This window comes from Microcaecilia unicolor, chromosome 4 (assembly GCF_901765095.1).
Source record: "Microcaecilia unicolor chromosome 4, aMicUni1.1, whole genome shotgun sequence".
NCBI lineage: Eukaryota > Metazoa > Chordata > Amphibia > Gymnophiona > Siphonopidae > Microcaecilia > Microcaecilia unicolor.
Window position 1 is genome coordinate 202,000,913 of NC_044034.1, and position 27,104 is coordinate 202,028,016.

Here is a 27,104-nt window from a genome sequence, read left to right on the forward strand (position 1 = left end):
TGTTGTGTTTCATTTCTGTATTTTGTGGAGATCACTAGTATATTATATGCTGTTATGACATATTTATGCTCTGCTTTTATCTTTTTTGACAATTCTAATATTTGTTTAGTCAATAATTAATAAATAAATAAAAAATTTTAAATGTATATATATATATATCAATTATTGACTAAACAAATATTAGAATTGTCAAAAAAGATAAAAGCAGAGCATAAATATGTCATAACAGCATATAATATACTAGTGATCTCCACAAAATACAGAAATGAAACACAACATACCAACTGCTGATGTTTCATAAATTGGCTAGAGAATCCAAATTACAGCATCTATTAGATAATTAACAGAAATCATGAAATACTATGACTTCAAAAGTTAAAAAAACAGCAATTATATAAATAATGTAGCTTCAATTAAAAGGCAAGTACAAAAATATCAAATGAAATGTATCAGATGAAAATAGCTACCATAGAAACGTCTCACAAGATGAAATGAATATATGGTAATTTAGAACAAAAAAAGAAAATTACAAGCCTTTCATTTTTCATAATTCCAAAGCGAGCTTTGTCAAGCAATTTACAAGGAAACAAGTATTCAGGGAAAATCTCTCTACTACAAAGCGAATGCTACATACCTGTAGAAGGTATTCTCCGAGGACAGCAGGCTGATTGTTCTCACTGATGGGTGACGTCCACGGCAGCCCCTCCAATCGGAAACTTCACTAGCAAAGTCCTTTGCTAGCCCTCGCGCGCCCGCGCGCACCGCGCATGCGCGGCCGTCTTCCCGCCCGAAACCGGCTCGAGCCGGCCAGTCCAGTATGTAGCAAGACAATACACTTCAAGGGAAGACACAACTCCAAAGGGGAGGCGGGCGGGTTTGTGAGAACAATCAGCCTGCTGTCCTCGGAGAATACCTTCTACAGGTATGTAGCATTCGCTTTCTCCGAGGACAAGCAGGCTGCTTGTTCTCACTGATGGGGTATCCCTAGCCCCCAGGCTCACTCAAAACAACAACATTGGTCAATTGGGCCTCGCAACGGCGAGGACATAACTGAGATTGACCTAAAAAATTTACCAACTAACTGAGAGTGTAGCCTGGAACAGAACAAACAGGGCCCTCGGGGGGTGGAGTTGGATCCTAAAGCCCAAACAGGTTCTGAAGAACTGACTGCCCGAACCGACTGTCACGTCGGGTATCCTGCTGCAGGCAGTAATGAGATGTGAATGTGTGGACAGATGACCACGTCGCAGCTTTGCAAATTTCCTCCATGGTGGCTGACTTCAAGTGGGCTACCGACGCTGCCATGGCTCTAACATTATGAGCCGTGACATGACCCTCAAGAGCCAGCCCAGCCTGGGCGTAAGTGAAGGAAATGCAATCTGCTAGCCAATTGGATATGGTGCGTTTCCCTACAGCCACTCCCCTCTTGTTGGGATCAAAAGAAACAAACAATTGGGCGGACTGTCTGTGGGGCTGTGTCCGCTCCAGATAGAAGGCCAATGCTCTCTTGCAGTCCAATGTGTGCAGCTGACGTTCAGCAGGGCAGGAATGAGGACGGGGAAAGAATGTTGGCAAGACAATTGACTGGTTCAGATGGAACTCCGACACAACCTTTGGCAGAAACTTAGGGTGAGTGCGGAGGACTACTCTGTTGTGATGAAATTTGGTGTAAGGGGCCTGGGCTACCAGGGCCTGAAGCTCACTGACTCTACGAGCCGAGGTAACTGCCACCAAGAAAATGACCTTCCAGGTCAAGTACTTCGGATGGCAGGAATTCAGTGGCTCGAAAGGAGGTTTCATCAGCTGGGTGAGAACGACATTGAGATCCCATGACACTGTAGGAGGCTTGACAGGGGGCTTTGACAAAAGCAAACCTCTCATGAAGCGAACAACTAAAGGCTGTCCTGAGATCGGCTTACCTTCCACTTGGTAATGGTATGCACTGATTGCACTAAGGTGAACCCTTACGGAGTTGGTCTTCAGACCAGACTCAGACAAGTGGAGAAGGTATTCAAGCAGGGTCTGTGTAGGACAAGAGCGAGGATCTAGGGCCTTGCTGTCACACCAGACGGCAAACCTCCTCCAATGAAAGAAGTAACTTCTCTTAGTGGAGTCTTTCCTGGAAGCAAGCAAGATGCGGGAGACACCCTCTGGCAGACCCAAAGAGGCAAAGTCTACGCCCTCAACATCCAGGCCGTGAGAGCCAGGGACTGGAGGTTGGGATGCAGCAGAGCCCCTTCGTCCTGCGTGATGAGGGTCGGAAAACACTCCAATCTCCACGGTTCTTCGGAGGATAACTCCAGAAGAAGAGGGAACCAGATCTGACGCGGCCAAAAGGGAGCAATCAGAATCATGGTGCCTCGGTCTTGCTTGAGTTTCAACAAAGTCTTCCCCACCAGAGGAATGGGAGGATAAGCATACAGCAGACCTTCCCCCCAATCCAGGAGGAAGGCATCCGACGCCAGTCTGCCGTGGGCCTGAAGCCTGGAACAGAACTGAGGGACCTTGTGGTTCACCTGAGATGCGAAGAGATCCACCAGGGGGGTGCCCCACGCCTGGAAGATCTGTCGCACCACACGGGAATTGAGCGACCACTCGTGAGGTTGCATAATCCTGCTCAACCTGTCGGCCAGACTGTTGTTTACGCCTGCCAGATATGTGGCTTGGAGCACCATGCCTTGACGGCGAGCCCAGAGCCACATGCTGACGGCTTCCTGACACAGGGGGCGAGATCCGGTGCCCCCCTGCTTGTTGACATAGTACATGGCAACCTGATTGTCTGTCTGAATTTGGATAATTTGGTGGGACAGCCGATCTCTGAAAGCCTTCAGAGCGTTCCAGATCGCTCGCAACTCCAGAAGATTGATCTGTAGATCGCTTTCTTGGAGGGACCACCTTCCTTGGGTGTGAAGCCCATCGACATGAGCTCCCCATCCCAGGAGAGACGCATCCGTGGTCAGCACTTTTTGAGGCTGAGGAATTTGGAAGGGACGTCCCAGAGTCAAATTGGAGCAAATCGTCCACCAATACAGGGATTCGAGAAAACTCGTGGACAGGTGGATCACGTCCTCTAGACCCCCGGCGGCCTGATACCACTGGGAGGCTAGGGTCCATTGAGCAGATCTCATGTGAAGGCGGGCCATGGGAGTCACATGAACTGTGGAAGCCATGTGGCCCAGCAATCTCAACATCTGCCGAGCTGTGATCTGCTGGGACGCTCGCACCCGCGAGACGAGGGACAACAAGTTGTTGGCCCTCGCCTCTGGGAGATAGGCGCGAGCCGTCCGAGAATCCAGCAGGGCTCCGATGAATTCGAGTTTCTGCACTGGGAGAAGATGGGACTTTGGGTAATTTATCACAAACCCCAGTAGCTCCAGGAGGCGAATAGTCATCTGCATGGACTGCAGGGCTCCTGCCTCGGATGTGTTCTTCACCAGCCAATCGTCGAGATATGGGAACACGTGCACCCCCAGCCTGCGAAGCGCCGCTGCTACCACAGCTAGGCACTTTGTGAACACCCTGGGCGCAGAGGCGAGCCCAAAGGGTAGCACACAGTACTGGAAGTGGCGTGCGCCCAGCTGAAATCGCAGATACTGTCTGTGAGCTGGCAGTATCGGGATGTGTGTGTAGGCATCCTTCAAGTCCAGAGAGCATAGCCAATCGTTTTGCTGAATCATGGGGAGAAGGGTGCCCAGGGAAAGCATCCTGAACTTTTCTTTTACGAGATATTTGTTCAGGGCCCTTAGGTCTAGGATGGGACGCATCCCCCCTGTTTTCTTTTCCACAAGGAAGTACCTGGAATAGAACCCCAGCCCTTCTTGCCCGGATGGCACGGGCTCGACCGCATTGGCGCTGAGAAGGGCGGAGAGTTCCTCTGCAAGTACCTGCTTGTGCTGGAAGCTGTAGGACTGAGCTCCCGGTGGACAATTTGGAGGTTGAGAGGCCAAATTGAGGGTGTATCCTTGCCGGACTATTTGGAGAACCCACTGATCGGAGGTTATAAGAGGCCACCTTTGGTGAAAAGCTTTCAACCTCCCTCCGACAGGCAGGTCGCCCGGCACTGACACTTGGATGTCGGCTATGCTCTGCTGGAGCCAGTCAAAAGCTCGCCCCTTGCTTTTGCTGGGGAGCCGCGGGGCCTTGCTGATTCGCACGCTGCTGACGAGAGCGAGCGCGCTGGGGCTTAGCCTGGGCCGCAGGCTGTCGGGAAGGAGGATTGTACCTACGCTTGCCAGAAGTATAGGGAACAGTCTTCCTTCCCCCGAAAAATCGTCTACCTGTAGAGGTAGAAGCTGAAGGCTGCCGGCGGGCGAACTTGTCGAATGCGGTGTCCCGCTGGTGGAGAGACTCTACCACCTGCTCGACCTTTTCGCCAAAAATGTTATCCGCACGGCAAGGCAAGTCCGTAATCCGCTGCTGGATTCTATTCTCCAGGTCGGCGGCACGCAGCCATGAGAGCCTGCGCATCACCACACCTTGAGCAGCGGCCCTGGACGCAACATCAAAAGTGTCATAAACTCCTCTGGCCAGGAATTTTCTGCACGCCTTCAGCTGCCTGACCACCTCCTGAAAAGGCTTGGCTTGCTCAGGGGGAAGAGCATCAACCAAGCCCGCCAACTGCCGCACATTATTCCGCATGTGTATGCTCGTGTAGAGCTGGTAAGACTGGATCTTGGACACGAGCATAGAGGAATGGTAGGCCTTCCTCCCAAAGGAGTCTAAGGTTCTAGCGTCCTTGCCCGGGGGCGCCGAAGCATGTTCCCTAGAACTCTTAGCCTTGTTTAGGGCCAAATCCACAACTCCAGAGTCATGAGGCAACTGAGTGCGCATCAGCTCTGGGTCCCCATGGATCCGGTACTGGGACTCGATCTTCTTGGGAATGTGGGGATTAGTTAATGGCTTGGTCCAGTTCGCAAGCAATGTCTTCTTCAGGACATGGTGCAAGGGAACAGTGGACGCTTCCTTAGGTGGAGAAGGATAGTCCAGGAGCTCAAACATTTCAGCCCTGGGCTCGTCCTCCACAACCACCGGGAAGGGGATGGCCGTAGACATCTCCCGGACAAAGGAGGCAAAAGACAGACTCTCGGGAGGAGAAAGCTGTCTCTCAGGAGAGGGAGTGGGATCAGACGGAAGACCCCCAGACTCCTCGTCAGAGAAATATCTGGGATCTTCCTCTTCCTCCCACGAGGCCTCACCCTCGGTGTCAGACACAAGTTCACGGACCTGTGTCTGCAACCTCGCCCTGCTCGACTCCGTGGAACCCCGTCCACGATGGGGGCGTCGAGAGGTAGACTCCCTCGCCCGCATCGGCGAAGCTCCCTCCGCCGACGTAGTCGGGGAGCCTTCCTGGGAGGTGGCCGCGGTCGGTACCGCACGCGGTACCGACGTCGGGGACCTCAACCTGGGCGATGGGCCAGCCGGCGCCACGCTCGACGGTACCGGTGGCGCAAGCACCGCCGGTACCGGAGGGGTAGGGCGCAACAGCTCTCCCAGAATCTCTGGGAGAACGGCCCGGAGGCTCTCGTTTAGAGCGGCTGCAGAGAAAGGCTGAGAGGTCGATGCAGGCGTCGACGTCAGTACCTGTTCCGGGCGTGGAGGCTGTTCCGGGCTGTCCAGAGCGGAGCGCATCGACACCTCCTGAACAGAGGGTGAGCGGTCCTCTCGGTGCCGATGCCTGCTGGGTGCCGAATCCCTCGGCGACCCAGAGCTCTCGGTGCCGACACGGGGAGGAGACCGGTGTCGATGCTTCTTCGATTTCTTCCGAAGCATGTCACCGGAGCTCCCCGGCACCGACGAGGAGGACGTCGAATCCATCCGTCGCTTCCTCGGGGCCGAGACTGAAGAAGGTCGATCTCGGGGGGGCTGTACCGCAGGAGCCCTCAGGGTAGGCGGAGACCCACCCGAGGGCTCACCGCCACCAGCAGGGGAATGGACAGCCCTCACCTGCACTCCACCCGATGCACCACCGTCCGACGACATCAGCAGACGAGGTCCTGGTACCACCGACGTCGATGCAGCTATCCGATGTCTCGGCGCCGATGCAGAGGCCCGATGCCTCGATGCACTCGATGCAGGGGCGGCCGAGGAAGATGGTCTGGACGCTGACGACGTCGATGCACTCGAAGATCCCGGTGCCGATGCCGACGAAGAGCCCGAGAACAACACGTTCCACTGGGCTAGTCTCGCTACCTGAGTCCGCCTTTGAAGCAGGGAACACAGACTGCAGTTCTGAGGGCGGTGCTCGGCCCCCAGACACTGAAGACACGAAGAGTGTCGATCAGTGAGCGAGATAACCCGGGCGCACTGGGTGCACTTCTTGAAGCCGCTGGAAGGCTTCGATGTCATGGGCGGAAAAATCACGCCGGCGAAATCAAAAGCCGAAATGGCGAAATTTGAAGCACCAAATTTAGAGGGAGAAAAAATCTCGACCGAGGCCGAAAAGAGGCCTACCCCGACGACGAAAGAAAACTTACCGGGGCAAAAAAGCTGGAAGTACGGGGAGGATTTACACGAAACCCGGCGGGGGGTTTCCGGAGCACTTCCCGACTAGGACAAAGCTTTCCCGAAGGAAAAAAAACACGTTCAAAACAAATTGGACGCGCGAGGTCGACTTTCCGGGGCTCGACACGGCGAAAACACGACCGTACCGAGTGCGGACAAAAGAAGACTGGCCGGCTCGAGCCGGTTTCGGGCGGGAAGACGGCCGCGCATGCGCGGTGCGCGCGGGCGCGCGAGGGCTAGCAAAGGACTTTGCTAGTGAAGTTTCCGATTGGAGGGGCTGCCGTGGACGTCACCCATCAGTGAGAACAAGCAGCCTGCTTGTCCTCGGAGAATAATATTTATAGGATGTAGTCCACAATAAGGGGGGGGGGGACTGATACACATCATTCCTGAGAGGGAACCCCCCCCCCCAAAATAAAATAGAAAAAAAAAAGAAAATAGCGCACAATCGATCATTTCAATTGCATCATTATTTCCTACGAGTTCAGAAAGTCGTTATAAGTCAGTTTTAGGAACTCTTGCATTCAGAAAAGATCAAAGTTGTAAAGGTTCAAAAAATGGTAAGTAGTATTATCTATCTGAAGCACACATTTACATGTACATAAGTACATAAGTAATGTCATACTGGGAAAAGACCAAAGGCCCATCAAGCCCAGCATCCTGTCCCCGACAGCAGCCAATCCAGGTCAAGGGCACCTGGCAGCTTCCCAAACGTACAAACATTCTATACATGTTATTCCCGAAATTGTGGAATAACATGGGAACCTTAACTGAAATTTAGCACCCAAAAACAAAGCTTCCTGACGCATAGATAGAAATTTCTTGCTTCTTTCCTGTGTCGTTCTGGAATCATCCAGAAATATCTGAATCTTTTCTCCCATAAAGAGAACTGGAACCGATTGTCTCAAATATAGTCTTATCAAGGCCTCTGTATCTTGAAAAAATACGAAAGAGACCAACAAGGTGGCCCAGAAGTCCACTTCATCTTGCGATCTCTCTAAAAGCGCTGAGACATCCAAACTATCAGAAGACGAATTCACCTTGGCCTTTCGACCTGGCTTCTCAAGCTAGTGGAGATGGCAAATAGTACAATTTTTGTATTGGTGGAAGCCCATTTTCAGGATATTGAAGAACTTCTTTTAAAAATTTATGGAATAAGTCCCTTGAGGAGCTATATTTACTAGAAAGGAAGTTTAATATTCTCAAATTCAATGATCTAGCTCCATTTTCTAAGTTCTCCAGCTTACGATGAACAACATCAGCATTCAGTAATAATTTACATTCTACCTCTTTAACTTGGGATAAAGATATTTCATAATTTTTCATATTTGACTCCTGAAGAACTAGTCGAGATTGAAGCGATTCTATCATTGAGGCATTTGACTTTGTATTGGAGACAAAAATAAGACAAACCTTATGCAAGGATTCCATTGCCAACCATAAGGACTCTAATGTTACCTTTGCTGGTCTCTCTAATGGCTGCAGGGCTGCCTCAGGGCTAAGCCGCATTACAACTCCCATCAGCGTTCCAGGTGTTGCCTCTAGCCTGGATAAGCTTTGCCCAGCTTCCAAAGGGGTAACTTTGAGGCTTTGTTTTTCAGGAAAAACTCCCTCTTGAATCAACACAATAACATGGAAAGAGCTCTCCTTAGCTTGCCCAGAGCCCGACTTCCGAGGGCTCGACGGGCGTTCCTCCCAGCATGCTCTTCGCTCTAGAGCCTGCTTCTCTGGGCTCTGCGGGCTAAGTGAAACCTCACTTTCCTGACCAGGACTCCTCTCTGTGCCGGTCAAAGGAGCGCCCCCTGGGTGCAGGTGGGCATATGCTCTATTCGGTAACTGACGGAGTAGGGTCCACAGAGGGTAAGGAGGAACCTCCTCTAATCTTTCCTTTTCTCTTTCGCATTATTAAATTCAGGGAATAACTTGGAGAAAAAAAGAATCTCCAGATCTCAGCATAGCATGTCTGGTCTCGGTGCCATCTTGATCAGCCCCCGGACAGCGATATATATACATATTTAAATACATTTATGTGCAACTTTTTGTGTGTATGTATGTATGTATGTATATATATATATATATATCTTTTTACATATTTATTGGTTCATTTGTGTTTTATTTGATTTTCTAATATGGGTGTCAATTATTACTTATTTTATATTTTAATGGCCTTATATTTACACAGACTCCTGAAGCAGGCACGGTTAGCGCCGAAATGCAGGACTGCATCGAGTCTTTGAAACTGATTTCTGAATAAACCTACTGTTTGGACAGACATTTGGTCTACTCCCTAACCTCTCTTCTTTTTCTTGTACACTGTGGGGCCCTTTTACTAAGCCACGGCAAAAAGTGGCCTGCAGCAGTGCGTGCACATCTTTTGGGTGTATGCTGGGCCAGTGTGCGTCCATTTTTTGACTGAGACTTTACTGCCACTTATTGACTTAGAAGTAAGGTCTCATATGCTACCTGGGCAGCAGATGTGCAGCTTGTGTATTCTGCCATTTACCACCAGGTAAGCGCCACATGGTAGAAAATATCTTCTATTTTCTGCCACGTATTTTCAACATGTGCCAAATTCAGAATTACCACCCGGAACACTCAGTAGCTGGGCGGTAATGCTGATTTGGCACACGCTGGATGTGTGTAGGGCCTTATGCGTCTTTATAAAAGGGCCCCTGCGCGTTTTGTGGTTAGGGAGAGCCTTTGTTTGTTTTTGTGTTGCTCATGTGTCTTCCATCATCCAGGCTTTCTCTCCTCTTCTATTGTACTTTGCCCTCTTTTCTTCTTGCAACAGTATTTCCCCTGCTCCCTCTCCATGTTTCTTAACACAATTCCTCTTTGTTTTTTTCCTTTCCTTTTGTCTCCTTTACCAAAGTTTTATAAACCACTTTCTTGCACCACAGTGTGATTAGAGCTATATCAAGCCATTGTAAATATATAAACAAGCAAACAGTGAGTGCTGCCTCTGTAGCCCACCCTGGCCTAAGGAGTTTAAGTGAGGCCAGTGAACTGAGCCCAGATATTCTGCCTTTGAGCTACTAGGCCTACTCTAGTTTGCGTTATTAGCCCTTTAGAGACAAGAAATATTTAGCCTGCAGCAAGTCATTGCAACCCAGAAGTTCTAATGTTTAATTCTCATTCTTTAAATCCTATTCTCTTTTTTTCCTGGTAGCCATATATTTTGCTCCAGTAATAGGATTAACAAAATTGTAAATCTTTACCTTTTCTGTTTCTCAAACAGAAAGAGACCTGTCAGATGGACTCGATCAAAAAATAATTGCTTGGGAAACTGTCCAAAAAGAAATTTATCTGGCAAATCTGGAAAAACAGAAAAAGGAAAGCAATGAAGAGAGACTGAAGACAGCATCTAATAAGTACGTGCAAATTTCTCAGTCCAAGCATTCGATGTATTCAAGTAATCCTCCAGGCTGTGTAAAGAAGAGACACTCCCAATCAGATGCTTATAGTAAAACATGCGTGCAGTATGTACATCTCACCCATTTATTTCTGCAGAATTGAGTTTCTCTCATTGTAATCATAGGGGCCCTTTTACTAAGCTGTGCAGGCACGTACGTGCATCCTACATGCATCAATTTTGAACTACTGCCCAGCTACTGCATGGCCTGGGTGGTAATTTCATTTTTTACGCGTGTCCACTAAGTGCGCCAGAAAGTTTACAGCGTGTGAGGCTAACTGGGTGGTAATCGTCATTGTACATATGTAGACCATTACTGCCTGGTTAAAACATGAGACTTTACTGCTAGGTCAGTGGGTGGTGGTAAGGTCTCAGGCCCAAAATGGACGTACGCCAATTTTTATTTTTAATGCCGGTCCATTTTCGGCCAAAAAAAAGGCCTTTTTTGCAGGCGTGCTGAAAAATGGACCTGTATATGTCCAATTCACAAGTTTACACCAGCACAGGTCATTTTTTGGCACACTGTAGTAAAAGGACCCCTTAGTCACAATTCTTCTTTGTTCTTTTTAAAATTTCAATAATAAAATCAAGAAAACTTACTATATTACAACCTTCATAAGAGAAAACAAAGTGTTAAAAAATTAGGCTATGCCACATCATGAAACATGTGATGTCCGCTGAGAAAGCAAAAGAAATAGACAATTGTAAAGGGGTGGAGGGGACTTTAAATCATCATAGCCTTAAGGTACTGCTCACTTAAGGGCCCTTTAAATAAAGTTTAGTGCGCACTAATTGAATTAGCGCATGCTAAATGCTAAGAAGCCTATAGGTATAAAATGGGCTTCTTAGCATTTAGCATGTGCTAATTCCATTAGTGTGTGCTAAACTTTAAGCGTATCCCCATTATGAAAGGGTAAAGTATTATTTAAATGGAACAGAGAAAATTAAAAATTATTCAGATTTATCAGAAAGAAAAACTCCAAATAGGAAGGGTCAGAAACAAACATCTGCTCTGTCACTGAAAAGGTGCTTACAAGAAATTTTAAGAAAAAATGTGAGGTGACATCCATGGCCACCATCCAGGGTCGACATAACCATCAAGCAAACTAAGCAGTCACCTTGGGCAACAGCTAGTGGTGAACGGCAAACAGCATTTGTAGTCAATGCAAAACAATAGGCCCTACCCAATAGTCTTGCAGACTCAAAGAACCATTAGCACATAATTATACCTACAAGGTAAATAGTCCAGTTACCTGGAGAAATAGCCATTTGTTTTGGGTAAATGCTTTTGAAATTGCCATCATTTTATATGTATATACAAATCAGTTTTTATAGTTGGACATTACATTTCTAAATATCATTTTTACAGTATTTTATTGGTATGGGTGATGGTAGGGTAATCACAAAATTTTAGGGTGGCACTAGAGCCATAAAACAATATTGTAGGAGAGCACAAGACTCAAGGTCCATGTAGGGTACCTAGTACCATTGCACCCGTCTTGCCACCCACACTGCTGCAACTGCAGGAATTTAGGACTAATTGAAGAGCATCTTGCTAAGAATCCATGCTGCATTAATCTTTTCCCTCTATTTTAAATTAAGCCCCTGTTGGTGCAGACTTTTTAGGCTCTTCTTAGGAACTTAGTGAAACTAGGAGCATAGGCATTCAGCTAGTTAGGAGCCCAAAGTGCTTATTTTAGAAGTGCCATTTATGTTTTGGATGCCCATAAACCAACACTTAGATATCTATCATGCAAAAACATCTAAGCTTCCATTTTACAAAGCTAAATCTGAAAAACATCCACATGGCAAAGGGGTGTGATCTGGGTGGACTAGAGCAGGCACAAAATTAAATGTTTATTCTCCATTTCAAAAGGGGAATGAGCACTTATATACAAGGCGATGGACCTCGGGATTTAGACCTACTAACTGGGACGTCCAAGTTTTAGAAAGTGCTGTACCTGAGGAATTAAAGGAGGTGATCTTCTTCAATCCCCCAGTGGTTGGTGACTCCCTCAAAGGCAAAACTGGCAAGGGATACTGGGTGTGACAGCTTCAGGAAAAATGGATGTTCATGAATCTAAAATGGCTCACATAGATGTTTATGTCCCTGCACATAAACGTCTATGTTGCCATTTCATAACAGAGGTCCATTTGCTGCCATAGAAATGGACACAGCATGTTCAGCCACTATCCATATATCTAAGTGGTTTAAGTTAAGCCTATGAAAAATCAGTCTAAATTTTATACATAGAGCAGCAGAAAATCATTGCTATACACATGCCCCCTAATTCTATGAAAGTCACCAAAATTGTGCACATGAATTTGAGTGCATGCCCAATTTGCATGTGCAATTCAATTGAATGAGACAATTAGTTCCAATAATTGGCATAACAAGCAATTATTGGTGCTAATTGGAATCAATTAAGATGTACACACATAAATTTAGGCGTGTGATCTGTGCCTAAATTTTACACACATGAAAAAGGGGGCACGGAAATAGAACGATCATGGGCAGTTCGGGGTGGATCATGGGTGTGATTTCATGTGTGCAGTTTACGTGCACAATTATAGAATAAGGGGGTTCTGCGCATAAATTTAGGTGGGGCATTTGCACCATGTTTTCACGGGTGCAAATGGACATGCCTAAATTTACACGTGACCCCCGGGATTTATGCACTATTCTATAAACCAGTGTGGCTTATAGAGTAGTACTTAAGTGGGGGTTTTTTTTGTACCAATTTTTTAGGCACAATTTATAGAATTCACCCCATAGTGACTAACAGCATGCATTTCTATGTGTATTCAGTGCCACTGCATATCTAGATATAGAGAGAAGATACTTACCTGTAGCAGGTATTCTCTGAGGACAGCAGGCTGATAATCCTCACAAGTGGGCCAGTGATCTGCACTGGCCCTGAAACTGGCATTCGAAATAGCTAAAACTTTGCTAGAGCCTTCTGAGCGTGACGCGCATCCGACTGCTCATGCACAGAGTGCTTTCCCGCCTGCCGTGCAGCCGCGCTCCTCAGTTCAGTCAAGAGCAAAAAAGAAAGATAGAGAAGACAACTCCAAGGGGAGGTGGTCGGGTTTGTGAGGATTATCAGCCTACTGTCCTCGGAGAATACCTGCTACAGGTAAGTATCTTCGCTTTCTCCGAGGACAAGCAGGCTGAATAATCCTCACAAGTGGGAGGTATCCCTAGCATCCAGACTCAGTCAAAACAGTAAGCAGTGGTCAATTGTGCCTCGCAACAGCAAGGACATAATGTAGATTAACCTAAAACTATATACAATCTAGCTGAGAGTGTAGCCTGGTACAGAAAAAAATGGGCCCGGGGGATGGAGTTGGATTTTATACCCCAAACAGATTCTGCAACACCGACTGCCCAAACCGACTGTTGTATCGGGTATCCTGCTCAAGGCAGTAGTGAGATGTGAATATGTGGACTGAAGAACACGTTGCAGCTTTGCAAATCTCTTCAATGGAGGCTGCTTTAAGTGAGCCACTGACGCAGCCCTGGCTCTGACATTATGAGCCGTGACATGACCCACCAGTCAGCCCAGCTTGGGCATAAGCGAAGGAAATGCAATCTGCTAGCCAATTGGAAATGGTGCATTTACCAAAGGCGACTCCTCTCTTGTTGGGATCAAAAGAAGCAAACAACTGGGCGGACTGTCTGAAGGGCTTTGTCCGCTCCATGTAAAAGGCCAACACACTCTTGCAGTCCAAGGTGTGCAAGCTGCTTTTGCCAGGGTGGGCATGTGATGAAACAAGGTGCATACACTACTAAGGCCTGAAGTTCACTGACTCTTTGAGCTGAAGTAACAGACACCAAGAAAACGACCTTCCAGGTCAAGTACTTCAGATGGCAGGAATTCAGTGGCTCAAAAGGAGCTTTAATCAGCTGGGTGAGAATGACGTTGAGATCTCATGACACTGGTGGAGGTTTGACAAGAGCAAACCTCTCATGAAGCGAACAACTAAAGGCTGTCCAGAGATAGGCTTACCTTCTACATGTTGATGATAAACACTAATGGCACTGAGGTGAACCCTTATGGAGTTGGTCTTGAGACCAGACTCTGATAAGTGCAGAAGGCATTCAAGCAGGGTCTGTGTGGGACAAGAAAGGGGATCTAGGGCCTTGCTGTCACACCAGATAGCAAACCTCCTCCATTTAAAAGAATAACATCTCTTAGTGAAATCTTTCTTGGAAGCCAGCAAAACCCGGGAAAGACCTAAGGAAGCAAATTCTAGGCTCTCAACATCCAGGCCATGAGAGCCAGAGACTGGAAGTTGGGATGTAGAAGCAACCCATCGTTCTGAGTGATGAGGGTCAGAAAACATTACAATCTCCATGGTTCCCCGGTGGACAACTCCAGAAGAAGAGGGAACCAAATCTGACATGGCCAGTATGGTGCAATCAGGATCATGGTTCTGCATTCTTACTTGAGTTTCAGCAAAGTCTTCCCCACCAGAGGTACGGGAGGACATGCATACAGAAGGCTTTTCCCCAATGAAGGAGAAAAGAATCTGATGCTAGTCTGTCATGGGCCTGAAGTCTGGAACAGTATTGAGGGACCTTGTGGTTTAGTTGAGTGGCACAGAGATCCACTGAGGGGGTGCCCCATGCTCAGAAGATCTCACGGGCTACACCCATATACAGTGACCACTCGTGAGGTTGCAACACCCTGCTCAGCCTGTCGGCCAGACTATTGTTTACACCCGCCAGAGGTGGTTTGGAGAAACATGCCTTGATGGCGCATCCAAAGCCACATCTGGATGGCTTCCTAACACAGAGGGTGAGATCTGGTGCCCCCCTGCTTGTTGGTGTAGTACATCGCAACCTGATTGTCTGTTTGAATTAAGATAATTTGGTTGGATAGACCATCTCTGAAAGTCTTTAGAGCGTTCCAGATTACTAGGAGCTCCAGGAGGTTGATCTGAAGATCTGGTTCCTGGGAAGACCAGGCTCCCTGAATGTGAAGCCCATCTACATGAGCCCCCCACCCAAGGAGAGATGCATCCGTCATTAGCATTTTTTGCGGCTTAGGAATTTGGAATGGACATTCCATGGTCAAATTGGATCGAATCGTCCACCACTGAAGAGAACGTGCAAAGTCGGTGGACACACTAATGACATCTTCTAGATTTCCCATGGCCTGATACCACTGGGAAGCTAGGGTCCATTGAGCAGATCTCATATGCAGACGTGCCATGTGCGTAACATGAACTGTGGAGGCCATTGGGCTCATTTTCAAAATTGGAAGATGGGTGTCCTCACAGGGTTGTCCAAATCGGTATAATCGAAAGCCAATTTTGGACGTCCCCAACTGCTTTCAGTCGCAGGGATGGCCAAAGTTCAAGGGGGCATATCGGAGGCGGAGCGAAGGTGGGACTTGGGCGTGCCTAACACTAGGACGTCCTCGACTCATAATCGAAAGAAACAAGGACATCCCTGATGAACACTTGGACGACTTTACCTGGTCGGGTTTTACTTACGACCAAGGCACAAAAAGGTGCCCGAAATGACCAGATGACCACTGGAGAGAATCGGGGGATGACCTCCCCTTACTCCCCCAGTGATCACTAACCCCCTCCCACTCTCAACAAAACATCTTTAAAAATATGTTGTGCCAGCCTCTATGCCAGCCTCAGATGTCATACTCAGGTCCATCACAGCAGTATACAGGTCCCTGGAGCAGTTTTAGTGGGTGCAGTGCACTTCAGGCAGGTGGACCCAGGCCCATCCCCCCCCCCCCACCTGTTACATTTGTGGAGGAAACAGTGAGCCCTCCAAAACCCACCACAAACCCACTGTACCCACATCTAGGTGCCTCCCTTCACCCATAAGGGCTATGGTAGTGGTGTACAGTTGTAGGTAGTGGGTTTTGGGGGGCTCAGCACACAAGGTAAGGGAGCTATGTACCTGGGAGCAATTTATGAAGTCCACTGCAGTGCCCCCTAGGGTGCCTGGTTGGTGTCCTGGCATGTCAGGGGGACCAGTGCACTAGAAATGCTGGCTTCTCCCATGACCAAATGGCTTGCATTTGGTCGTTTCTGAGATGGACATCCTTGGTTTCGATTATCGCCGAAAATCAGAAACGACCAAGTCTGACCGTATTATTGAAATGAAAGATGGACGTCCATCTTGTTTCAAAAATACGGGTTTCCCCGCTCCTGGATGGGGACGTTTTGCGAGGACGTCCAAATCGAAACGAGGACGTCCCTTTCGATTATGCCCCTCCATGTGCCCCAAGAGTCTCAACATCTGCTGAGCTGTGACTTGCTGAGATGCTCGAACCTTCGACACTAGGGACAGAAGGTTGTCTGCCCGCACCTTGGGAAGATAGGCTCGAACTGTTCTCGTGTCGAACAATACTCCAATGGACTCCAGTTTCTGAACAGGAGTGAGATGGGACTTGGGGTAATTGATTATGAACCCTAGTAGTTCCAGCACCTGAATAGTCTTCCGCATGGACTCCCGAGCAACATCCTCCGAGGTGCTCTCCACCAGCCAACTGTCGAGATAAGGGAACACATGCACTCCCAGCCTGCGTAGCAATGTTGCAACTACCGCATTTTGTGAACACTCTGGGAGCAGATGCTAGGCCAAAGGGCAGCTCGTGGTACTGGAAGTGCTGCATTCCCAGCCGAAATCGAACATACTTCCTGTGAGCTGGAAGTATTGAAATGTGGGTGTATGCATCCTTTAAGTTCAGAGAGCATAGCCAATCGTTTTTCTGAATCACGGAAAGGGTGCCCAGGGAAACCATCCTGAACTTTTCTCAGATCAGGAATTTATTCAGGGACCTTAGGTCTAGGATGGCACACATCCCCCCTGTTTTCTTTTGCACAAGGAAGTACCTGGAATAGAATCCCAGCCCTTCTTCCCCTGGTGGAATGGATTTGACCGCATGGGCCTTTAGAAGGGCAGAGAGTTCCTCTGCAAGTACCTGCCTGTGCAGAGAGCTGAAGGAATGAGCTCTCGGTGGGCAATTTGGAGGTTTGGATTCCAGATTGAGGGTATATCCTTACCGGACTATTTGAAGAACCCACTGGTCAGAGGTTATGAGAGGCCACCTTTGGTGAAAAAACATTAAGCTCCCCCCAATTGGCAAGTCGTCTGACATGGACTGACATGGACTCTTTTATTGCGGCTATGCTCTTCTGGAGCCAGTCAAAATCCCGTCCCTTGCTTCTGCTGGGGAGAAGTAGGGGCCTTGGGGGCACGCTGTTGACGGGAACGAGCTCACTGGGGCTGAGCCTGAATAGGCTAGCGAGATGTCAGAGTGTACCTATGCCTAGAATAGGAATAGGGAGCATTCCATGACCCACCAAAATACCTCTTGGTTGAGGAGGTGGAAGCAGAAGGCTCCCAGCAGGAGAGAGAAGCCATAGCATCTGTATGCTTCTTGATCTGGTCAACTAGATCTTCCACCTTCTTTCCGAAAGGATTATCCCCCTGGCAAGGAACATCCACAATCCTCTACTGGACCGAATGGTCCAGGTCAGAAACACGCAGCCATGAGAATCTGTGCATTGCTATACCTTGAGCAGAGATCCTGGATGCTACATCAAAGGTGTCGTATGTGCCCCTGGCCAAGAATTTACTACACGCCTTCTGCTGCTTGACCAGCTGGAAAAAAAGTTTGGCCTGCTCCGGAGGGAGGGCATTGACCAAATTAGACAGCTGTCACACTGAGTTCCACAAGTGGATGCTTGTGAAGAGCTGGTATGACTGTATACAGTCGGCGAGTATTGTGGCCTGATACATTTTTCTCCCAAAAGAATCCAAGGTCCTAGCTTCTCTGCCTGGGGGTGCTGAATCATAGTCCTTGGCTCTTTTGAGGGTGGAGTCCACCACCATGGAGTTGTGGGGTAACTGAGACCTCATCAACCCAGGTTCCCTATGGATCCAATACTGAGAATCTGTCTTTTTTGGGACTATGGGGATGACATAGGGGACGCCCAGTTTCGCATAAGGACTTCCTTGAGTACTTTATGCAAAGGAGCTGTCACTGCCTCTCTAGGTGAAGAGGTGTAGTCCAGGAACTCGAGCATCTCTGACCTGGGCTCATCCTCCACGTCTAATGGAATGGCCTGAGCCATTTCCCACACAAAAGATGAGAAGGAGAGGCTCTCAGGTGGAGACAGTCTCCTTTCAGGTGGAGGGGAAGGTTCAGAGGGAATCACAAAGGACTCATCTGAGGAGAAGTTCCTGGGATCTTCCTCTGACTCCCACGAGTGCTTTTCCTCGATGTCAGAGAGCACTTCCTTCAGTGATTTCAGAGACCAAACCCGCCTCAACACCGAAGACCTGTGGTTTCAATGGCGATGTCTAGGGGCCAACTCCCGCATGGACTGTGGTGAAGCTTCCTCCATTGACGTCAATGGGAAGCCGACCTGGGTGACAGCTGATACCAGAGTGGCAAACAACGCCGAGCTTGGAGACCTCACCGCGGGTGGAGGGCCAGACATAGCTGCAGCAGATGGCAAGGTAGGCGCAAGCAGCACCGACGCCGATGCAGTGTGGTGCAGCAGTCCTTCCAGAATCTCTGGAAGCAAGGCCCGAATCCGCTCATCAAGAGCCGCCATTGGAAAAGGCTGTGGGACTGGTGGAGCAGTTGGTGGCAGAGTTGCCTGGGGCTCAGGAGCAGGAACTGGACTGCTGGGAGACTGATGCGTTGGCACCTCTTGTATGGAGGGGGAGCGGTCCTCCCGGCATTGATGCTTCTCAAGTGCCAATGCCCTCGGCGCCCCGGAGCTCCTGGCACCATGCTTCTAGGGAGAATGGTGTTGGTGCTTCTTAGCCTTTGCTCAGTGTACATCACTGAGACTCCTTGGTGCCAATGAGGACGATGTTGAATCCCCACGTCTCCTCGGGGTCAAGTCCGATGATGGACAGTCTAGGGGGCCTATGTAGCAGGAGGCCATGAGGTAGGTGAAGACCCACTCGATGTCTCACTGCTCCCAGTGTGTCTTGGTCTCTCAGCAGCCATGCCTATCTCCACTCCCAATATTGGTGCATCCCTCGATGCCAATGTCAATGCTGACGCCGAAGGACCAGACCGAGCCCCAAAAAGTTTCTCTCGCTGGGCTTCTCAAGCCAGTTGAGTCCTTTTCTTCATATGAAGACAAAGGGTACAACAAGCTGGGCTTTGGTCGGGCCCAAGACACTGTATACACCACGAATGGGTATCTGTGCCTGAGATGGTCTGGTTGCAACGAGTACAGCGTTTGAAGTCACTGGGAGTCTTTGACAGTGGCGTAGCTACAGGGGGCCTTTGGGACCTAGGCCCCCGCATTCCTGTCTCAGGTCCCCCCAGCAATGGTGACCAGCCAGGTACCTCGGCCATCCCTGGAGCATACCCTGCCCTCCTCTGTAACTTCATTTCCGTCCGCCCTAGCAGAAATAAGAAGTTACTGGAGAGTAGGGCGGAGTATGTTCCAGGGAAGGCTGAGGCACCAGGGCAGCTCTGCTGTCTACTTCAATCTCTGTGGTGCCACTGTAGAAACGAAGTGGAAGGACCGTGGGGAATGAGAAGGGGAGACGCTTGCATTGGGAGCATCCATGGACAGTCGGGGGCAGGGGTGCAGTGCACAGCAAGGTAGGAAAACTGAGGGGAAGGAGAGGGAAGGGTGCTGGATCCAGTAAAGAAATGTTACTCTGCTGGGTTGGGCTGGAGAGGTGGGAGGGAGAGAAGGTGATTGGAAACAGGAAACAGTATGAGCCTATCTAGCCCATTATTTGGGCTGAAGCCACCCAAAACAATAGCAAAAGATTATTACAAATAAGGGACTGCCTATGTGTGGTCTATCTATAAAAAGTCAAAAGCTGTGCCAGTTGGATAGGCAGTGCCTTAAAGGGTGGAGGACAAAAGACTTTTTTAAACTTATTTGACAGCTTTTTATTTATTTAAAAGCTTCCCATATGTAGGTATAAATATCATGAAATAAAAATGGAATATCAACAGCTTAAAATTATTGTGGCTGGTGGAAACAGCAGTTATAAACTCTATATTTTGTGCTCATTTTTCTACACTTCTCTATACAATACAAATGGCCAAATTTCAGTGAGGATATCCCGTTTCCTGATTGGGTTCATCTTAACTGTTGTAATATGCCTTGGGAAGCCTGGTGTTATAAAGATGGAATATATTAAATGGAAGTAAAATTAAATTCTCCTTTCATTGGGACAGGTGGAATCACATCTTCATTTCATCTGTTTTGTAGAAATTTACATTTTAAATACACAAATGGATTATTCAGTTTTGAGCATATTTCAGGGATAAGCGGTTTTATAAGTTAAAATAAAAATAAATATTTTGTTTCACGCAGATCTCTCATTTGTTTAAACATAACTAAATGGGCTGTAAGCCCTTAATGCAGTCCATTGGTTTTCTTATATTTTGTTCTTGTGCTGACATACTGTGTCTCTTCTAAATGGTTGATGATAAAACACTATCCACCCTAAAAGGTTGTTTTGTGGCTGTACATGAGGAATTGTGATATTAGTATATGCTTATGTTCCTAGTCATGTGTCCAAAGGTTATATAATCCCTTCAAGAAAGCCAATTAATTGTTTAACTTATTGGTGAATATAACCACAAAGGCATTCTATGGTCGCATGTTAAATATGGTAATACTAGAGCCCAGCTAAGAAACAAGTTATTTTGAGTTAGTCTTCACTGGACCACACTTGCTTTCCTTGTGACATCACCATCCAGTTCGATAGGGAGTGCCTTCAAAGGTTGAGGATAAAAGATTTTTTAAAAATATTTATATCCGAGGTCATGTGGCGCTATGAGCTGAACAAGATGCACGTCGTTTCAGCTCCGAGACCTTCACTCCAGGATTGCTAAGTTTTGCAGCGTTTTGGCATTTTAAAAACTACTGAATCATAGACAAAGTGCCTATAGACAAATACCTCCAAAAATCGCCAGTTGATATGGCACTCTGCTCGGGGAAAAAAGAAAAAATCAAAGCGGGCGCTGTGGAAGGGAAAATGGCGGGCGGCCTCGCTGAAGCTTCTCCGTCCATGTGCTTTAATGAGCAACAACTCATGCAACTAACATCGGCAATCGCGGAAGCATGGGACCCGAAATGGGCAGCCCTACATGATAAGCTGGATAGTTTTCAAGCAATGTTGGACGGACTGGGGACACGCGCTAGCGATTTAGAAACGCGAGTGTCTGCGCTCGAAGATGACACCCGCGGTTATGGCCCTGACTTGCGTGCCTTACAACAGCAATTAAAAGACCAGGGAGATAGGCTTGAAGACCTCGAGGGTAGGTCTCGCTGGAATAACCTCTGTATTGTTGGTCTACCGGAGCAGCTCCCAGAAAGAAACTTAGAAACCTGGCTGGAAACCTGGCTGGCAAAGGAGCTAGCTCTTACAGATTCTTGCGGTCCTTTAATAGTAGAACAAGCGCACCGCGTGGGACGCAAACCGGAGGCGAATGCTAGGCCCCGAGTGGTGGTAGCAAAGATTTTAAATTACAAACATAAGGTGGAGATACTTCAAGGTTTCAAACTTCGCAGGGACTCACTAAAATACGGCAGAAAGTCTATTATGATCTTTCAGGACTACACTCAAAAGGTACAAGAGCAACGCAAGAGGTTTCACCCACTGTGTGCTGCGCTAGCAGCGAAGAAGATAAAATTTAATCTGCAATACCCTGCAAAGTTGCGCCTCCTCCTGAATGACCGATGGCACACCTTTTTTTTCAGCAGAGGAGGCAAAAGCAGTTTAATGGAAAATCGTACATTGGATGAGACATGAACTGAGGACCTGGTGGTAATTAAAATAAGCTAGCTTTCACTGGTATATGTTCTATTTGGTAAAGTTAAAGATGTTTATTAATCATACCTGGGGTGGGGGTCTTACAGCGACATTGCGTGATTCTCCCTTTCTAACAGGCCTAGTAGCATGGGTAGATGTTGCAGTGCACGCCATGGGGAAAGGGTAGGACAGGGTGTGAGGGAGGGGAGGGAGGGAAGGGCGAGAAAGGTATGGCGTGAGAGTAGAAATGGGTAGGCATGCTGGAAGTGAAAAGGATGGGACACTGGCGGAGTGGTTACCCCTTGCTCTGGTAGTAGTGATGGCGCATCCGGGGGAGGCTGGGTCTCCGGAGGCCATTTTTGTAGGTATTCCAGGAAGCTTGGATAGTTCTGTAGAGATTAGGGGGGATGGGCAAGTCTGATCTTCGAATTCTCACTTGGAATGTGTCAGGGATCACATTCCCAATAAAGCGTAGTAAGAGTCTAGCGCAATTAAAATGACATAAGGCCACAATAGCATGTTTACAAGAAACAAAACTGTCAGATTCTGAGCACATGAAATTGTGTCAGCAATGGGTGGGCGAGTGTCACTACTCTTCTTCTGGGAACCGCAAGAGTGGGGTGGCGATATTAATTGGCAAAGGGGTGCCCTGTCAAACGAAACTGATATACAAAGATGCTGCTGGAAGGGTGGTACTGATACAGATAACATTTCAAGGGAAAAAATTCTATCTTTGCTCAGTTTATGGGCCTAATGTATTTTGCCCGGCCTTCTTTCAGTCACTAGTTGCCCTGGGACAGAGATATGTAGATGCTCCATGGGTGTGGGCGGGTGATTTTAATCAAGTTATGGACCCCTCCATGGATAGGTCTTCCTCTGGCCCCCAGGTGGTAATAGGCAGGGGGAGAGGTCTCCCAGCGCTGTGTAAATCCCTTAATCTGGTAGACCCCTGGAGGCTATTTAACCCGACAGCTCGAGACTATTCTCACCAATCCAAAGTGCACCACACATGGTCGCGGATCGATTACATTCTTTTAACCAGTTCGTGGTTTTTTTCGAGTTAAAGAAGCGTCCATAGGACCAGCCGCGATCTAGGACCATGCTATATTGGGGCTAGAACTGGAATTTGATATAGGTGGGGAATCAGCCAGATTCTGGCGCTTCCCCTCCTACCTGTCTCAAGATAAGCTCTTAGTAGAACATCTCAGGGCAAAGTGGGCTTATTACGTAGAAACCAACGTGGCGTCTGCCCCCTCGTCTATAATATTTTGGGAGGCCTCCAAAGCAGTTTTGAGGGGGGAGGTGATAGCATTTTTAAGTGCAAGAACTAAGAGTCTGGCGGCGGGTATATTGCGCTTGGAAACAGAATATAAGTTAGCTAAAAAGGCGCATATCACCAATCCCTCAGGTGAAAACAGGGAAAAAGTATCGGCGTCCCTGGCCGCCCTGAATTCACTCATACACGAACAAACAAAACGCCACCTTTTTGCAAGACAGCTGAACTTCCAACGGTTCGGTAATAAGTCGGGCACACTGTTGGCTCGAGCGGCCAGGGCAAGGCCACCCCCCGCTATGTCCCATTGTTGAGGCGGTCCGATGGGACACAAACTAACCGTCCAGACGAAATAACAGACCTATTCCGTAAGTTTTTTGAACAAGTTTACACAGAGCACGAGGAAGACCAAGGACAATTATGGGAGGACTATTTAGTCAATGCGGGTATGCCTAGACTAGAACAGCATGCGAGGGACCAGTTATCAATCCCTATAGGAGCTCAAGAAATACAAAGGGTTATTAAACTACTCCCAACAGGGTCCGCCCCGGGCCCGGATGGGCTTCCTAGTGAATATTATAAAATCTTAGGTCACGAGTTAGTGGGACCACTCATTTCATATTATGACTCAGTAATAGAGCGAGGGTTCTTCTCCCCCAGAGAGAACGAGGCACTGATTACTCTGATACCAAAACCGGGCAAGGCCCCTGATCGCGTGGAATCTTTTAGGCCCATCTCGCTGCTGAACGTGGATATAAAAATCTTGGTGCGAGTTTTAGCAGATAGATTGGCATGATATCTCCTCCAGTTAGTGGGTGAACATCAAGTTGGGTTTGTGTGCGGTCGGCACCCTACTATAAATGTGAGGAAAGTGTTATTATCTATAGCACATAGCCAAGTCACACAGGACCCCCTCTTGCTAATAAGTTTAGACGCCGAAAAGGCGTTCGATAGGGTTCAATGGGCATACCTCTTTCGTGTTCTTAAATATGTAGGGTTGGAGGGATGGTTCAAGGAGGCCATTGCAGCACTATATTATTCTCCATCGGCACTTATAATGGTAAATGGGACCCAGTCGTCTGTATTTATGGTACAGAGAGGGACTAGACAGGGCTGTCCCCTTTCGCCTGCGTTATTTCTTTTGTATTTAGAACCACTTTTGAGAACAATTTTAGCAGATCCAGGCATTGTAGGGATCTCCCTGCCCTCGCAGCCGGTGAAGGTTCTGGCTTTCGCCGACAATATCTTGTTGACACTCGCCCACCCGGTTCAATCAGTGCAGCAACTGTTGGAAACACTGGCTGAATTTGAGTTTTTAACAGGGTTCACCTTAAATTTCCAAAAATCTATAGCTTTGCCCATTCAAACCGAGATTCGAACAAATTGGAGAGGTAAATTTCCCTTCCAATGGGCAAACTCAGAAATTAAATACCTGGGTGTTTATATTCCATCGTATCTCTGTAGGCTTCATGAGTTAAATGTGGGATCCCTGAAACAGAGAGCAATTGAACTTTTTTATAGATGGCAGGTGTTACCCATTTCACTGATAGGTCGCATTGCATTATATAACATGGTATTATTTCCAAAATGGACCTATGTGTTCCAAATGATACCTTTGTGGTGGCGTGGCAGAGAGGATCGATGGCTTGGGAAGCAGTTAAATTCTTTTTTATGGCAGGGTAAAAGGGCTAAGTTGCCTCTGGCATCAATAATGCTTCCCAGGGCCAAAGGAGGGTTGGGACTGTTAGACTTACGCCTGTTTGCCATCACTAGTAGTCTCAGACACATTTCAGACTGGTTCCGCTCCAGGTGTTTTTTCTCTTGTACCAATACTGAGATCTCATTATTCAATTCACTACACTTTGCATATTGGTTACAAGCTCCACCAGGGAAAGCGCCCAGTTTAGGTCCCTATAAGTACATTTTTGCACCTCTGAGAGCCACCTGGAAGTGGGTGCGCTGGCGGAGTGGCAGAGATGGGGAGATTTCCCTGTTGTTGCCGATCCAGGGGAATTTGGACTTTCCAGCGGGCATCTCCTCAGCCGCTTTCCGGGGGTGGGCCTCCTCCGGAATCCAGAACATATATCATGTGGTATCAGAGCAAGGGGTCATCAAGTCATTTAAAGAGTTGTGTTCTGAATATGGATTGGGAGCGCAGGATCTTTTTGTATACTACCAGATCCAGCATTATGTCGGTAGCTTACCGTTTGCAGCGCTTAGTCAAGAGTCATGGGAAGAACTGGATGAACTCTTGGGACTTGAGGCGCAATTGCAAATCCCCTTGAGTTATTTTCATAGACATCTTAGAGACTCAGTGAAAGACATGGACTTATCCAAAGTGACTCAGGGGTGGAACAGGGAGTTGGGCCTCCAATTACAACATGAACAAATAGCGGTGTGTCTTCGGTCTGCATACAGACTCACTGAAAATGTGACCTGGTGCGAAATTCAATATAAATTTCTGCTGCGTTTACACATATCTCCGCACAGAGCATTTTGAGCTACCCTTCGGGCAACAGACCACTGCTCGAAATGTGGGAGAGGTGGTGCCAATTTAGGACACATGTTCTGGAATTGCCCACGTATTCAAGCCTTTTGGAAATTGCTGTGCTCACACATGTCACGGATGTGGTCCTGCAGGTGGAGCCCAACCCTGGAACAGCTATTTGATATCTTCAGGACGCAGAGACCAGCGCCCCCAGGGTACAAATCATTCTTGAAATTCGCCACCTTGATGGCAAAGCGTACCATCCTCCAGCGGTGGTTGGACAATGAAGGTCCCAGCGTGGCCCATTGGAGGACGGCCATGATTCAATGCTGTTCGCTGGAGAAGAGGGAATCAGACTTAGCCTCTAAGAGAGGCGACATGTTCTGTAGAGCTTGGTCCCCATTCTGGGATACTCTTACTCCTGTAGCCAGAAGTAAAATTTTGAACTGTTAGGTACAAGGGTTTGGGAGGGGTGGGAAGAGGGGGGGGGGGGAGTTGGGAAAGGGAAGGGGAAGGGGGAAATTGAAGCTAGGTATAACAAAAAACTTTATCCAGCTTATACTGTTTAACTTTTTGAACTGATTTTTGTGTTGTATGAATTGTTCTGGATACTAATAAACAGATATAAAAAAATATTTATATCCCACATTATCCCATGCAAACTTGAGTTCAATGTGGCTTACATTTGAAAATACAGTGAGACAGAATGATGTAATTCAGTAACATCATGTGAGCAAGTAGATAGATATTTCTGAAACATGTTTGAGATTAGCATATATATTCAACTGGGCATTTAAAAGTCTGTTCTTTAATGATTCTGCATGTTCAGAAATCATAGCCATATGTATAGACAGTTATTCAAACACTAGTAAAAAAAAGGCCTGTTTCTGTTAAAAATGAAACGGGCGCTAGCAAGGTTTTCCTCGAAGTGTATGTTTCAGAAAGAGTGTGTGTGAGAGATGGAGCGTGTGTGTCAGAGAGAGAATGTGAGAGAGAGACAGAGTGTATGTGTTTGTGTGAGAGAGTGAGTGTGTGAGAGACAGTGTTTGTTTTTCTGTGTGACAGTGTGTGAGAGAGAGGGACAAAGACAGTGAGTGTGTCAGTGAGAGTGTATGTGAGAGACAGAGAGTGAGTGACTGAGTGTGTGGTGTGAGGAACCCCCTCACCCCCTCCCTCTCCCCTGCCCCCTTGCAGCCAGCCATGTGGAGCGACCCTCCTCTCCCCCCTGCAGCCACCCATATCCAGCATCCCCCTGCAGCCACCCATGTCCATCAACCCTCCTCTCCCCCTGCTGCATCCTTCCTGTCTCCCCTGCTCCCCCTGCAGCCACCCATGTGGTCTGAGGACCCCCTCCTCACCATCCCTCCTCTCCCCCTGCAGGCACGCATGTGCAGCGTCCCTCCTCTCTCCCCTGTCCCCCCTGCAGCCAGCCCTGTCCAGCGACCCTTCTGTCCCCCTGCCCCCCTGCTGCTACCCATGTCCAGCAACCCTCCTCTCCTGTGCAGCCACCCATGTCTGAGGACGCTGCTCCACTTTTTCCGTGGCTCACCCCTGTGGACACCCCTGTCCATCGTCCCGCCTGGCCCCCCTCATGACCAGCAACCCTTCTGTCCCCCTGGCTGCCCTGCACTGTCTGTCCTGTATC

At 48.0% G+C, this 27,104-nt stretch overlaps 1 protein-coding gene across 1 annotated transcript in view; it reads left to right on the forward strand.

The window, feature by feature from the left end:
* TRPM5 (transient receptor potential cation channel subfamily M member 5) overlaps window positions 1–27,104 on the forward strand; it is a 267,814-nt gene that overhangs the window by 208,119 nt on the left and 32,591 nt on the right. Inside the window, exon 21 of the mRNA XM_030201129.1 lies at window positions 9,740–9,872. Coding sequence (XP_030056989.1) covers window positions 9,740–9,872 — 133 coding nt within the window. The remainder of the gene's footprint in view (window positions 1–9,739; window positions 9,873–27,104) is intronic.